The sequence below is a fragment of the Sesamum indicum genome, linkage group LG4, assembly GCF_000512975.1.
Source record: "Sesamum indicum cultivar Zhongzhi No. 13 linkage group LG4, S_indicum_v1.0, whole genome shotgun sequence".
Taxonomy (NCBI): domain Eukaryota; kingdom Viridiplantae; phylum Streptophyta; class Magnoliopsida; order Lamiales; family Pedaliaceae; genus Sesamum; species Sesamum indicum.
In genome coordinates, this window is record NC_026148.1 from 9413806 (window position 1) to 9429346 (window position 15541).

General features: G+C 34.4%; 2 protein-coding genes across 6 annotated transcripts; one reads left to right on the top strand and one right to left on the bottom strand.

Moving 5' to 3' along the window:
• LOC105160399 (ABC transporter C family member 10) lies at nucleotides 6302-13365 on the top strand. 5 transcript variants are annotated; one of them, XM_011077759.2, is made up of 12 exons: nucleotides 6302-6582; nucleotides 7563-9640; nucleotides 9744-10064; nucleotides 10140-10226; nucleotides 10466-11056; nucleotides 11154-11318; nucleotides 11416-11710; nucleotides 11808-12022; nucleotides 12098-12403; nucleotides 12517-12580; nucleotides 12659-12898; nucleotides 12978-13365. In XM_011077759.2, exons 2-12 carry the CDS (start codon nucleotides 7592-7594, stop codon nucleotides 13088-13090), a joined length of 4446 nt encoding a protein of 1481 aa, XP_011076061.1. In that variant the 5' UTR covers nucleotides 6302-6582; nucleotides 7563-7591; the 3' UTR covers nucleotides 13091-13365. The 5 variants fall into 5 exon arrangements, with proteins under 5 accessions (XP_011076061.1, XP_020548918.1, XP_011076059.1 ...); XM_020693259.1 differs by lacking the exon at nucleotides 6302-6582 and adding an exon at nucleotides 6593-6767; XM_011077757.2 differs by lacking the exon at nucleotides 6302-6582 and adding an exon at nucleotides 6593-6758.
• On the bottom strand, nucleotides 13502-15453 carry LOC105160400. Its single transcript, XM_011077762.2, has 2 exons — nucleotides 14945-15453; nucleotides 13502-14042 (listed from the first exon to the last, which is right to left on the bottom strand). The coding sequence occupies exons 1-2, from the start codon at nucleotides 15328-15330 to the stop codon at nucleotides 13937-13939; spliced, it is 492 nt and encodes a 163-aa protein (XP_011076064.1). The 5' UTR covers nucleotides 15331-15453; the 3' UTR covers nucleotides 13502-13936.

Here is a 15541-nt window from a genome sequence, read left to right on the forward strand (position 1 = left end):
GGCAGTAATATTCACCCATTAAACAATGACAAAATTAAATTAATTTCTTTTTATTGTAAACATTTATAATAAAATACTTAAATCGATTATCATCAATGATACAATCATTGATATATAATCAAAATGACAAAGATTATTGAAGTGATATGCAAATGTATCTGTACATGTCTTTTTAAATATGCATACGACCATTAGAAATTCTTGCATGAATCGGGCGTTATTTAAATTTAGGGATGGTGCATGTAAAAGAAATTCTGCACGCTTAGAGTTGTTTGGCTTATGTTCATCATTTCTACCTTGAATTGGTCGGGCAGATGTAACGCTGCGTTTGTGGACCAAATGTAAATATATGGTAGAATGTCGTGATCATAATCTTGAAAACACCAAGTAATTATTTGCTTTTCGGTAATTCACATTGTCCTGATATTACTGACATTTTCATGACAAGAATCTTGGTTTTGGTGGTGGAAATAAATGAAGTTACATGTCGTTTTATCATCCTCAGTCTTGTTCACTGCTCAGCATGTCTTTTTATTCTCAGGGGGAGAGGACGTGACGGGTGAGAGTGGATGCTCATTTTCTTTTTGAAAACAGCACGTCTTTTTACCTCATGGGGAGAGGACGTGACGGGTGAGAGTGGATGCTCATTTTCTTTTTGAAAATATTCTTACGACAACGACGAAACATAAGATTCAATATAATTTTAATTTATGATATAGTAAGATTTGGTTTGGTTTGTGTCGTAAGTGAAGAATAAGAATCGCGTCATCTGCAATAATCACGAAACGTGATTTTCGACATCAATATTAATAAAAAGCGTCAGACAAAAGGAATATTGACGGGATGACTATAAGGAAAATTATGCTAACGTCCTTCAGGAAGCTACTAAAAATAGTCTCGACGGGCAAGACGTAAAATGAAAATTACTTTCCTTATTTTCGAATACTATAAGTACGTCTTCCTCAACCCATTTGAAGGACGTTGAAATTAGGCAGAAGAAGAGAGATTTGCATAAGCTTAGACCGTTTGCTCATACTAAGAGTTGAAACTATAATGTTTTTATTCTTTTATAGATGGATTCAGTTTCGATCTCCATTACAAACAAGATATGCTCTTAAAATCTAAATCGCTTATAAATTATCTATAATACAATTTTGACATCAATAAAAGAAAAATTTGTAGACACAATTTTAATACAAAGTGGTCTGTTCTCCTCTCTTATCAAAGTAGTTTGATTTTTATTAATATCAACAAATTCATTGAATTTTAACTAACGAAATAATTTATTAATTAGATGAAATAATGTTAGGAGTACTGGATATAATTTCTAAAATCACATAAAATTTTATATATAATTATGCCAAAATCTCATACCAAGACCATGTAATTATTCCATAAGAATTTTAATAACAGAAATTAGGTGTTGGTCAATCCAATTAAATATAATATAGTTATGGTAATAGAGAAATGAGAGGATTATAATATTTCTCCAAACATCTCCACTTTGTTTTGTATGAAAAGAGTATCTGATGATGTGAGACAGAATTCTAACCCAACCATTTTGGTCCACAAGAGGCTCTCAAGTGTTGCCTCCACCAATGTTAGCGAGAAGAAATACCCGCAATCTGTCAGTTCACCCATTTTCACGAGAAAAGGGGTTTGTTGATTTTTCATACAACTCTATGGATCTGCCATTTTTTATTTTAATTGGTGGGGTACTGCCATTTTTGTTGTAGTCATTATCAGTTCTCTTCCCCCATCATCTTGCTTTATCTCATCATGCATATGTCATATTATATTAAAGACCCATAATTATACTATTTTTTTTCTTCAACTTAAAGTTTAATATAATTATATATAAATTTTGAATTTAATGCAATTTAACCTCTTATAATATTAAAAATAAGCAAATTATGAAGCAATTTACCTCCATGTCTAAGGAGGTAAATGCGTTAATTTTAAAAATATAGAGAGTAAATTGCTGTATTTTAAAAAATATGGGGATAAATTACTATTTTATTTTCATAAGAAGGTTGTTTGACTATTTCTCACAACACAGGGAGCAGATTGCAATTTACCCCATAAATTTTTTATGATTTATGAAGTTATATCTAGCACCACTGGCATGTTTTTGTCTAGTAAATATATATGGGCATTAGTCAAAATTAACCGAATATGATGACATTAGCAAAAAAATTAAATAAAAATTCATATTTATCCCAATTGACTTAGTATTGACTTATTATTGCAAGTAATTTTTTTTTATTTGTTTTTATCAAACTAACCTTATAAGAATGAAGCTATACCTCATTAGATGTATTAGCGTGTGGAGATTTATAAGGACAGTTTGGCTAAAAAATATTATTTTAACCTATAATAAGTCAGTAATAAGTTAATTGAGGGCACATACAGGTAAATTTGGACTAAAGATTAAAACTAACACATCATAATTATTGTTTTTCCTTTGAAATACTTTTGACATTTTGCTACATTTTTTTTTATTTGTTTCTTAAATGAAGAAAAGATGACTATATATGTGTGTGTGTGTAGGGTCAATTTAAGGCAACTTGAACAGTTTCTTGATTTTGAGATGGACCACCCACCAAATTATTCAATCGGGGAATATATCAATAATTGAATAAAAAAGGAATAAAACTCACATCATCTTTATTAAACTTAATTCCTAAAACATAGATTATATATTTATGATAATCATATATTAAATAAAATACACAATAGATCATTATGTTTACTATTTATTGGATTCGAAAGCGAAGCTAGCGATTACGTACTAAATCATAAAATATTAGATCATCGTATCTATATCGACTGAGATTTTATAATTGCATATTTTTTATTTTTTGTAAATAAAAACAAATCTATGTATGTAAGTCAGAGTATCTACCAAGTGCAATTTTTATTAAAAAAACAAAGGGGAAGACAGTTTATTAAAAATTAATTATCAGTTAATTACACTTAAATCTCTTCTAAAAAAGTGAAATTACACTTTTCTTCAAAAAAAGTTTTAAAACTCCTCCTCCAAAAATCACTGTTTACAACAGACTATCTTATTTAGAATTTGGACAAAAAATATTGTATAAATTTTTTATTTTATCCATCATTTAATATTTTTATTAATAATTTTGCACTTGTAAAAAGAAAAAAGTAATGATGTTAACCTCACTTCATATATATATATATATATATTATATTTATCTCTTTATAAGTATAAAATTATATACATGAATGTTAAATGGGGGACAAAATTAAAAATTTTATATATTTTCTTTGCTTGCATCAGTATTTTTCGTTCAAATCCTAACGAAAAAAACTAAGATATAAATAAAAAAAATTAGAGGGACCATAATATAATTTCAAAAAAAATTGAAATAAAATATAATTTAATATTTTTAGAGGGATCTTAATAGTTTTAGAGCGATCTAAGTGTAACTCAAAATATTAATTATTTGCATTACGTAAAAATCCAATATATTTAATTATTAAAACAAAAAAAGTCCAATTTATTTTTCCTGGAAAACTTTTGAGATAGCGTCAACTCACACAGCACCGAACCCAATAATTGACAATTCATACTACTGCAATGATTACATTTATGCTTTCCAACTTTTGCTTTAGTGATTTCACGTCCACTGGATCACAGTAATAGTCATGCAATTCACATCAATTATTATATGTATGAATAGCTTGAATTGACCTTCTTTAAAATTAAGTCTAAATTCACAAATATTCTATAACTTTTATAAAATTATAAAATATATTTGTAGTTTTAACGGCATCTACACCTCTATTCAGAAGTAAAAACTTATATAAATACCATTTTACTTACATTATACTATCATCTCTGTACCTGTAATTTTACAATTGATAAGAAATGTTTGTGTATTTTGACCTAACTCAAAAAATATTATTACAATATATGTTGTGTATATATGTAAGGGTCTTTTTCGTCATGACGAAATCACTACAAATTTCTTTTTGTGTTTTATCCAAAATATGTAATTTTTCTTATATAAATAACATATGAAAAGCCAAAACCAAATTTTGTTATTTTCCGAGAGAGAGGGAAGGGGTCCTTGTGATTTTCGTAAAGCCGACTAAGTATAAAAAACACTTTGCTATTGTGAGAGACGTGAGCAATGACGTACGCCATATTCAACTTTAACGAAAGAATAAAATGAAATGATGTACATGAGAAAAAATAAATAATTATTATCTATAATTTTAATAGTTATAAATTAAAATTTATTAACCATAGTTAAATAAAATTGATACAAAAATAAAAATCTTCCGTAAAGAAAAGTTATGTGTCATGGCTAAGAATCATGATAGATATACTTGCCATGACTTTTAGTCATGATAGATGTTTTAGTCGTAGATACCACAGTCAAGAGCCGGTACATGATCGTGGTTAATAACTACGATTATTTTATTTTTAATCATGATAATTAACTATAGTTAAATATTGCATTTTGTCATATTTGAAATTAAGAAGAATTATAATTGATAGGAGAGAATGAAAATATAAAAAACTAAAATAAGAAAGAGCAGAGAAGAAAATTTAGATAAAAACAAGAAGAAACAAGACAAAAATAATTGACGAAAATATTTACTTGACGTGATCTCTTCTAATAGGACCAGTTCATCGTTTGCATTTAAAAATATACATTCGCTAATGATGTTTAATTTAATTAACGAAGTTACGGCTTCATAATAAAAAAATTATAGATTTGAGTTCACTAGTATATAGACATTAATTTACTTTAATATAGTTTTTGGTTTGTTATTGGTTAGTGATACATATTTAATATTCATAACTAACATATATTTAATGTTGATAATTGAAATTTATGATAAAATTATGAACAAATAAATGTATGCTACATATAGTTTGGTAATGTGTGAGTAAGGAGCTAATGCCAATGAAATCTAGTTTAATTGGCGAAGTTGCGGTTTTATGACTTTAAGATCAGGTTGGAACTCCACCAACGTGTGTGATGTCATTTAACTTTAGTAAAAGGTGTTGAGTAGTTGTTGATTATATGTAGTTATCTGATACTGATGATTAATATATGATTATTATAATTATTGATTATGTTAAATATAATTATTTGATATTAATCATTATAATCAAAAATAATAAATGGATTGCTTTTATTAAAAAAAAAAAAAAAAAGAAACTTGTGGCTCAGATATCTTGAAACCCTATCTCCATCAAGAAGTGAAATGTTGATTTGATTTTGTGTACAGTAACATCTTGACCACCATCTTGATATAAATTTGTGAAGGGAAAACATTCTTGTCATGTCAACTATTGTCGCATTCATAGGCATCGACAGCATGATCGATTACACCAAAGTACGAGAAATCATAATTGACGTAACAATGCCTTAATAATCCCAAATCCCTAAATTCCTTTAAGCTTTTCTTACCTTTCTTTCTCGTAATAAATATATATATACTTTTCACAATTAGCATAGTGGTTCTAGTGATTAAATTTTTATTTTTTATTTAAATATTACGAATTCAAATCTGATCACTTAATTTGTGGTCACTTTAAAGGGAGTTGTTTCTTGAAAAATAACCATCATTCATGAAAACTAGATGTTGAGGGTGACAATTGAATGCTATTTTTTGTTTGTATTTGGTTGCAAAAACGATATTGTTCTCAATAGAATTCGGGTATTGCTGTCTTTGAAAAATAACGTAAATCAATTTAAATAGAAATATAAGATTGCGTTTTACATCATTCAACAATTAAATTTAAAATAATTGAATCAATTAATACATTTAAACGAGACAAATAAATAAAAAATTACATACATTAATTTTTGTAGAATTTAAATTCACAACTTTTTTATTGTAGGATCTCGACGTTACCAATCATGTAAGTCTCAACGGCAACTTGCTTCTTGTTAAATATATTTAAAGGGGAAAATGCAAGCAACCTTCTTGTGATATTGTCAAACGAGCAAATTATCCCTTTATGAAAAAATAAATAACGATTTACCTTTCTATATTTTTTAAAATATAACAATGTACTCCCCTATAATTTTTAAAATGAAGCAATCTACTCCCTGTATAAGGAGTTAAATTGCTTCATTTTAAAAAATATAAAAAATAAATTATTATATTTCTTTTATAAAAAAATAATGTGTTCATTTTAATATGTCATGGGATAAATTGCTCTCACCCCATACTAAAATATGAAACCCCATACTAAAATATGAAAGAATGAGACTATGAGATTTCTGTTAAAGGAAATGCTTGTTTTGTTCCCAGCCGAAAGGAGGGTGAGCGAGGGAAGAGAAGTATGGAAAGCTGGTTGAACACTTGACACTTGTCCTCCTCCTCCCGTGCGAAACGTGAGCCATGACGCCAATTATTCTTCAGTCCCAAAATTCCAACAACACACACATATATATTATATCTAAATGTATCTATACACTGACAGCACACAGTGATGTGTTTCTGTACGTCATTGGGGCCGTGATCATAAAAATGCTCCCGTATCTCTTGAATTCTTGAACCCCCTCTGATCTACTCAGCAACCTTTCTAAGCAAGTATAAATTCTTGGATTCTTGATTTCTCTCTCTCTGTATCTCTCGTGCGAACTGTGAAGAACATGTGTTTATATTTGATTCTTGGTTCATATATATGATTATATTTTGTTTTTCACTTGGGAAGGAGCAAATTAATACACCTTGGCAACAGACCGCAGGGTTGTGGGCTTTGTCAGGCTAGTATTGTATTGCCCTCTTGGATTCTTTATTCTCTTGTATTCCTATTGTTTATTCATTGATCTTGAACGTTGATGTAGGAGTATTTTTCTACGAGAAAACAAGTCATTTCTTAGTTAATCATTTCCCCGAAGTTTGCGTGTTTGTTTCGTATTGTGTTTGTCTGGGATGCTGTCGTCTTTCTGCATGTGTCAAACAGCTGTGGTGCTCAAATCTGGAAATGGGCTTATGTATATATATTTGTTTTTATATTCACTGAATACACTCTTGTTTTTTTTTTTAATAGTAATTTTTGTTCCTTCTGAATGCAATTACAACTCATTAATATTCCTTACCTGTTTACTATTAATTGATGAAGAATGTTGCAACTACTCTTGAACTGTGTGGCTGCACCAACTGATTAGATACAGTACTTCTGTAATTCTGTAATTGGTGAGAGTTTTGCAGTCAAATAAAGTAGGATCAAGTCTTTCTTAATTTTCCGTAATGAATGTTTTGGTGCACTCTCATGTCATGTCATGTGAATGTCAGTGTGAAGCGAGCATACTTACTTCTTGTCCCATAGCAAATCTCTGTACGATGATTTCATATCTCCTTTTCTCCTCCCCCATTTTTGGTGTGAATCAAGGGTCTTTAGAAGTTTATGTTAATTGCCAAACAAAATTATTATTTCTCGTTTTGAGGATCTTCATGTATAGAGAATGTTCACTAGTTCTTTTGTTGATGATTTAACTTTTTGACATGTTGGTGATTTACTTCTCACTTGTCTATGTTAATTGTTTTTTTTTGTATGAATTTTCCAGAGATCAAGAGGTGTAGAAACTAAGGAGTTATGGGGAGTCTATGGACTTTGTTTTGTGGGGAAACCAATTGTTCAGACGGCCTGGAGAATGGGTGTCGTGCTGATTTGATCTTTCTAACCCGCCCTTCTTCATGCATCAATCATGCCTTAATAATTTGTTTCGATGTCCTGCTCCTGATCATGTTCTTCTTCACTATATTCTCCAAGACATCATTCAAGTCTTCACATATGGCTGCATCTTTATGCAAAATTTCAAGTTTGCAGCTGGTGTCAGCTCTTTATAACGGTTTTCTGGGATTTGTTTATTTTGCTCTCGGAGTCTGGATTTTAGAAGAGAAATTGAGAAGAACTCAAGCTTATCTACCTCTGCATTGGTGGATGCTATTCATTCTTCATGGGTTAATCTGGTTGTTGCTCGGATTAACTGTGAGCCTCAGGGGACAGCAGTTTCCAAGAGCTCCTTTGAGGCTGTTATCGATTCTTGCCTTCCTCTCTGCTGGACTTTCTTGCAGTTTATCACTTTTTACCGCGATTCTTGTAAAAGAGATGACAATTAAGATAGTCTTAGATGTATTGTGGTTTGTGGGATCGAGTTTATTGATATTGTGTACTTACAAAGGTTTCAGATATGGAGGTGATGATGAAAATGATATTTATGATCCATTGCTCAGCACTGACAACGGCAGCAGTAAAACTGCTTCTGTCGGAATTATGACTCCATTTGCAAAAGCAAGTTGTTTGAGTAAATTTACATTTTGGTGGTTGAATCCATTGATGAAAAGGGGAAAGGAGAAAACTCTTGAGGATGAAGATATACCCAACTTGCGTGAGGATGATAAAGCAGAGTCTTGCTACTTGCAATATGCAGAGATATATAACAGACGGAAACAATCTGATCCATCAGCCCAGCCCTCAATCTTAACAACCATTCTCTTATGCCACTGGAAAGAAATCTTCATCTCGGGGTTCTTTGCTCTACTGAAAGTAATTACTATTTCTGCTGGTCCCTTGCTGCTCAAAGCCTTCATTAAGGTTGCAGAAGGACAAGAGAGTTCCCCATATGAGAAATATATACTGGTTTTAACACTTTTCCTTACAAAGATCCTGGAATCAGTATCTCAACGACAGTGGTACTTTAGATGTCGATTAATTGGTCTGAAGGTAAGGTCACTACTCACAGCCGCCATTTACTGGAAGCAACTAAGATTATCGAATGCTGCTAAACTGATTCATTCAAGCGGTGAAATAATGAATTATGTTACAGTAGATGCTTACCGTATTGGTGAATTTCCGTTCTGGTTCCACCAGATATGGACAACTAGCGTCCAACTCTGTTTTGCAATCATTATTCTCTTCCAAGCTGTCGGGCTCGCAACAATTGCAGCCATGATAGTTATAGTTCTCACTGTCGTTTGCAATATGCCCCTTGCTAAATTACAACATAAGTTCCAATCCAAACTCATGGTGGCACAAGATGAAAGGTTGAAGGCTATGACAGAGGCTCTTGTGAACATGAAGGTGTTGAAGTTATATGCATGGGAAACTCATTTCAGGCATGTCATAGAAAGTTTGAGGAAAATCGAAGATAAATGGTTGAAAGCTGTTCAACTGCGTAAAGCATACAATTCATTCCTATTCTGGTCTTCCCCTGTATTAGTCTCTGCAGCTACTTTTGGCGCCTGCTATTTTCTTGGAGTTCCACTGTCTTCTAGCAATGTCTTCACGTTTGTAGCAACCTTGCGGCTGGTTCAGGATCCTGTTAGGAGCATTCCTGATGTTATTGGAGTGTTTATTCAGGCTAAAGTTGCATTTGCCAGGATAGTGAAGTTTCTTGAGGCACCTGAGCTCGAAACTGCAAATGTCCGAGTGAAAAAGTCGGAAATAGATGATGCAAATCTAAGTGTTGCTTTCAAGTCCGCCAATCTGTCATGGGATGAGAATCCACTGAAGCCCACACTTCGAAACTTCAGTTTGACAGTTCAAAAAGGTGACAAGATTGCTATTTGTGGAGAAGTGGGTTCGGGCAAATCTACCCTTCTTGCAGCAATTCTTGGAGAGGTTCCAATAACCGAAGGAACTGTGAGTCACTTGCCTTTGTTTTCATTCATTTGATAGTTAAATAATTTTCACCAGCTTGCAGTACCACATAAACAATTCTTGTTTGGTCTAATATATTTTCCAGGTTCAAGTTCATGGGACTATAGCCTATGTCTCACAATCAGCATGGATTCAGACGGGAAGCATTCGAGATAACATTCTCTTCGGTTCTGCCTTGGACAACGAGAGGTATCAAGATACATTAGAGAGGTGTTCACTAGTAAAGGACCTTGAGCTGCTACCCTATGGCGATCTCACTGAGATAGGAGAAAGAGGAGTTAACCTTAGTGGTGGTCAAAAGCAACGAATCCAGCTTGCTCGTGCTCTGTATAAGGATGCTGATATATATCTCTTGGATGATCCTTTTAGTGCTGTTGACGCCCACACTGCCACGAGCCTGTTTAATGTTAGTATTATCATTTTAAGTTATAAGCTGACCTTTCCCTTATCATAAGTTACAATCTGATGGGAAACTTTGCAGGACTATGTCATGGGAGCCCTTTCAGTGAAGACTGTCTTACTGGTCACTCATCAAGTTGATTTTCTTCCTGCATTTGATTCTGTTTTGGTGAGTTTTTGTGCTGAGGCATTTCATTCATTTCTAAGTTTCTTGGTTAAATTATCAGTTCATCCTGATGTTAGCTTAATTAATGCAATTATTACTTATTAAAATGGTAGAATTTATCTAAATTAATTTAATATATGTTGCAACTCTTATTCTTCTTCCTCGTTCCATTTGTATAATGATAATGATTATAATTTCTAATCAGTGACGAGAAAGATAAGTAAGCAGAATTTTTTGAACAGTTGATGTCAGATGGGGAGATTTTGCATGCTGCTCCTTATACTCAGTTGCTGGACAAAAGCCAAGAATTTCAGAATCTTGTTCATGCACACAAAGAGACTGCTGGTGCGGAGCGGCTTTCAGAAGTAACTGCATCTCTAAAGTGTGAGGCTCCTTCAAAAGAGATTCACAAGACTTATGCAGAGAAGAAAGCTAAAGCAACTGGAGTTGATCAGTTGATAAAGAAAGAAGAGAGGGAAGTTGGTGACACTGGATTTAAGCCCTATATTCTGTATTTAAAGCAGAACAATAGAGGCTTTTTGGTGTTTGCTGTGGCTGCTCTCTGTCACTTAACATTTGTCATTGGTCAGATAATACAGAACTCTTGGATGGCAGCAAATGTTGACGATCCACATATGAACACGTTGAGATTGATTATCGTGTACTTGCTGATTGGAGTTGTGTCATCTCTGTTTTTGCTCACTAGAACGCTATCCACCGTCGTCATGGGCATGAAGTCATCCAGAGCATTATTTTCACAGCTTCTGATTTCTTTGTTTCGTGCACCAATGTCATTTTATGACTCTACACCTTTGGGAAGAATACTAAGCCGGGTAAATCTTTCTGCCACCTGGGGATCAAAGTTTACATTTTATGACAATAAGATAGTTACGGAACTAAAGGGTCTGCATATGATTGCTATTCCGACAGGTCTCCTCTGATTTGAGTATCGTTGATCTAGATGTCCCCTTCAACTTGGTATTCACTGTTGGATCAACCACAAATTGCTATGCTAACCTTGCAGTTTTGGCTGTTATCACATGGCAAGTTTTATTCGTGTCTGTGCCAATGATCTGTCTAGCTATTCGCTTACAGGTGATTGTTTGTTTTCATTATTGAATACTCATTCCATTATTTAATATTTTGTAAATATTGGGCTAACAATCTGATGCGAATTCCCCCACATCTGCAGAAGTACTACTACTCGTCTGCTAAAGAGTTGATGCGGATTAATGGTACCACAAAATCTTTTGTAGCAAACCATCTTGCTGAATCTGTAGCCGGAGTCATTACAATTCGAGCATTTAAAGAGGAAGACCGGTTTTTTGCCAAGAATCTTGAACTGATCGACACAAACGGCAGTCCTTTCTTCCACTATTTCTCAGCAAATGAGTGGTTGATCCAAAGGCTTGAAACCCTTAGTGCAACCGTTCTTGCCTTTGCAGGCCTCTGCATGGTTTTACTCCCTCCTGGAACTTTTAGCTCTGGTACGTGATAATACTAACTCATGATAAATCATTTTGTATTGTTATAATCTTGACACATATTTACATGAAGAGTTCCCATCTTCAATTCTTGTTGCAGGATTCATCGGAATGGCTTTGTCCTATGGTCTCTCGCTGAATATGTCCCTTGTGTTCTCCATTAATAACCAGTGCATGTTGGCAAACTACATCATTTCTGTAGAAAGACTCGACCAGTATATGCACATACCTAGTGAGGCACCTGAAGTGATAAACGATAATCGTCCCCCTGTTAGCTGGCCAACTGAGGGTAAAGTAGAGATTCAGGACTTACAGGTAACATTTTCTTGCATTGGTTCTTTGTCTAAGAAAAAAGTTGCAATAATACTAAGTCAGTCTTAATTGAAACAGATCAAATATAGACCAGATGCACCACTTGTTTTACGAGGGATAAGTTGCATATTTGAAGGAGGACAGAAAATTGGCATTGTTGGTCGAACAGGCAGTGGGAAGACTACTCTTATCGGTGCCTTGTTTCGTCTGGTAGAACCTGCGGGAGGAAAGATTGTTGTGGATGGAATTGACATCTCAAAAATCGGGCTTCATGATTTGAGGTCGCGTTTCGGAATCATACCTCAAGACCCGACTCTTTTCACTGGATCTGTGAGATACAATTTGAATCCATTAGGTCAACATACTGATGAGGAAATATGGGAGGTAAATATTTGATTGCTTTAAAATTGTTTTGGTGCTGTCCCATTTATTGAAATTATGGTTTTGTATTAATAGTTCCTTGGAAATATCTGTCTTCTCTTGGTTTGAATCTTAAGGTTCTAGGAAAGTGTCAGCTCAAAGAGGCTGTGCAGGAGAAAGAAGGTGGCTTAGATTCACCTGGTAAGCTTCTCAAAACTTTGTTAGTAAGTAGTCAATATTCTGGTCATGACCAAACAAACAAAACCTATGTGATCACAGTTGTGGAAGATGGATCAAACTGGAGCATGGGGCAGCGGCAATTGTTCTGTCTGGGTCGTGCTTTATTAAGGAGAAGTAAGATCTTGGTGCTAGACGAAGCAACTGCATCAATTGACAATACGACCGACATGATCTTGCAGAAGACAATCAGGACAGAATTTGCGGATTGCACTGTGATCACTGTGGCTCATAGAATACCAACAGTGATGGATTCTACAATGGTTCTAGCCATTAGTGATGGTGAGTGTTTGTTACTTCTTCATCTGTTCACCATTTCTCAGTTACATCTGTCTTCCGTTTAATGTTATTTGTTAAACAGGGAAACTGGTGGAATTTGATGAACCAATGAAGCTAATGAAGAGACAAGATTCATTGTTTGGGCAGCTTGTCCAGGAATATTGGTCTCATCATCATTCCGCAGAACCAAAATAAGTGACACTGCAATATCTTATGTAATGTTTGCACTCTTAACTTTAGATGAAGGGACTCCGTCAGCTCAGCCAACCTCACCGGATGGTAGGCAAATGCTTTCTGCCTATGTTCCTACATCCAACCTGGTAGGAGAACAGGTAGGAGAGATGACAAAAGAGTCGATGTCCAGGTTTTGTAATAAATCAAGGAATGTATTTGAAGTCCTAACATGTAACAATGTTGCTGATCTTGTATAGCTTCAGTTTTATGAAATGAACTTGTTCATTATGGTGCCATCTCTATCTAGAGCCTTACAGAATATACTGCTTGCTATTTCAAGATAATTAAGAACCATACACGTAACAGAATAGCATTTTCCACCAAAATAGCATCGTCTATTCTATCGGACTACCAAACTAAATTGCCAACAGATTACAGGCTAAAGCTCTACTGAAAAATCTGAGTGATCCAACTTTGATAATACAATTCATTGCAAGTGAATTTGGAAAAGTCCAAGAGAATCTACCAGCATGAAGTGAGATTTTTCCTGTTTACAATTCTGCTGGTTTTTCAGTTGTGGTTTCCAGAACTTCCATGACAGTAGGTGCACGAGTTCTCAGACCATTCACAGAAGTTCAATTTCAGCAAGAACCAAATGCAAAATGGCAACACACAGAAAATAAAGTTCTACTCATATTAATATTTCCTCCCTTCAATATTATACTATTAGTTATGTGGTGATAAACTGACAACTTCAACGAGAGGGTGATTCAGGTGGCAACGCAGACCCCACTCAAAGTCTTGTAGGAGAATAATTTTGTGGGAGGTCGGTTAAAAGAAACCACACAAACTAATGGGTTATCAACCTCATGGTCCTCCGAGTATGGCATTTTCGATATCTTCTCTACTTAGGGCGTAACTAAATCTCCTTTCAACATCTTTCTCAAGATTTCCTGGTCCATTCTTCAGATACCTACAGTCGTTAGCGCAAAAGATAACTAAAATCAAGAAAGGATAAACGGATATTTGAATAAGAACATTGGAAGACAGCCCATCACAGTGAGATATCAAGCAAGAATCTAAAGGCTAAACGTAAACTACTCGCTGTGCTTAGAAATGGTACTAAAAAGCATGTCCCAAATACTACCTCAAGACCAATTAGTACTACAGATGATCTTGCAACTGACAACATAATCTGATGGAAGATCCTTCAAATGAGTTGTGGGAAAAAAGAACATCTTGCACTGATTGCTTGAGGATTTCTCAGACCACAGACTATAATTAAGAACGAGACATATCACTGGATTCTGAATCTCAAGAAGTGAAGCTGGAGAGTTATGAATGAATTAAACTCAGTGCTGCAAATATATGAATCCCATCTTCTTACTCAAAGCTTACAGCAAGAATGCCCAATAGAAGACCAGCATAACTCTCTCATCCGAAATGTCTTGAAGCAATTTTCGAGAGAAGATCATTGGAAATTTTACATCTTACACTAAGGTACTACAGCATACTTTCATCAAACGAGTAGTGATATTTTATAGAAGCTGTCATGATAGTAAGCTTGAATTTTTTTGAAAGTTCTGGGAAAAACTCCTGAAATTCTGGTCTTGTCTACTAGAGATACTGAGGGGCAAAATGAAAGACGATAGACTTATTGCCAGTGGCAATATCATCTCTGAAGAATTGTAAAGATCTTTTCTTGGGAGAAAGCAAAGATCAAATTTCCAAGCTAAGCTACCTCCAATCCCATCATAAAACTTAACTAACTAAAACGAGAAGTAAAACAACCACCACCAAATTCAATCACATAACACACAATCTTGAAAGACAAGACGCAGAAAATGGAAATATTCAATCCATAAAAGCGCAAACCTTATGTACAAATCAGTGACATCAAGTGAAAGCTGTGCATGCCAATCAGGATTCTCCACAAACCAGACAGCTCTATCATCTCTACTCTGATGAAATCCTAGACTCTTCAGCCATGCTTCAACACACGGCAAACTGTGAGAATACAAAGCCTTCTTTTTTTCTGGTAATTTCTGCAGCCATTCATCCTCTGCTTCCGAGACATCCGATTCTTCTTCAGATGACTTTGAGTGGAAAAATGTCCTTCTTGAGCTGGCAACTGAGGAGAAAAGATGTGGGCGAGGTGGGAATTTCCTGGAAATTGACGGGCTTCTGGGGGGAAACAATCTTGGAACTGAAAGTGGTGGAGGTGCAAGAATTGAGAATCTGAAGGTAGACATGGTGGGCATTCTCGTCTTTTCCAATGATCCCCTTCGCTGCAAGAATATACAGAGTCGATAGTGTTCAGAGTTCAGTCTTCATGCAGAGAAAATTGGAGAAGATGAAGATAGGGTTCAATACGACGTCGCTGATATCCACTTTCGCAGTGCCCGTTCGTCACGTGACTACCTTTTCATCACGTGCTCTCTTTCCCCGAACTCTACAATGATGTAACGATTT

What these genes read in the sequence shown, in the direction of transcription:
- LOC105160399 (XM_011077759.2), top strand. Translation starts at nt 7,592, where the DNA reads ATGGGGAGTCTATGGACTTTGTTTTGTGGGGAAACCAATTGTTCAGAC. An exon ending in TTCCAATAACCGAAGGAACT is followed by an intron (nt 9,641 to 9,743) that starts GTGAGTCACTTG and finishes TATATTTTCCAG; the next exon opens with GTTCAAGTTCATGGGACTAT. An exon ending in CTGATGAGGAAATATGGGAG is followed by an intron (nt 12,404 to 12,516) that starts GTAAATATTTGA and finishes TTGAATCTTAAG; the next exon opens with GTTCTAGGAAAGTGTCAGCT.
- LOC105160400 (XM_011077762.2), bottom strand. Translation starts at nt 15,330, where the DNA reads ATGCCCACCATGTCTACCTTCAGATTCTCAATTCTTGCACCTCCACCA. An exon ending in GTCACTGATTTGTACATAAG is followed by an intron (nt 14,043 to 14,944) that starts GTTTGCGCTTTT and finishes TAACGACTGTAG; the next exon opens with GTATCTGAAGAATGGACCAG.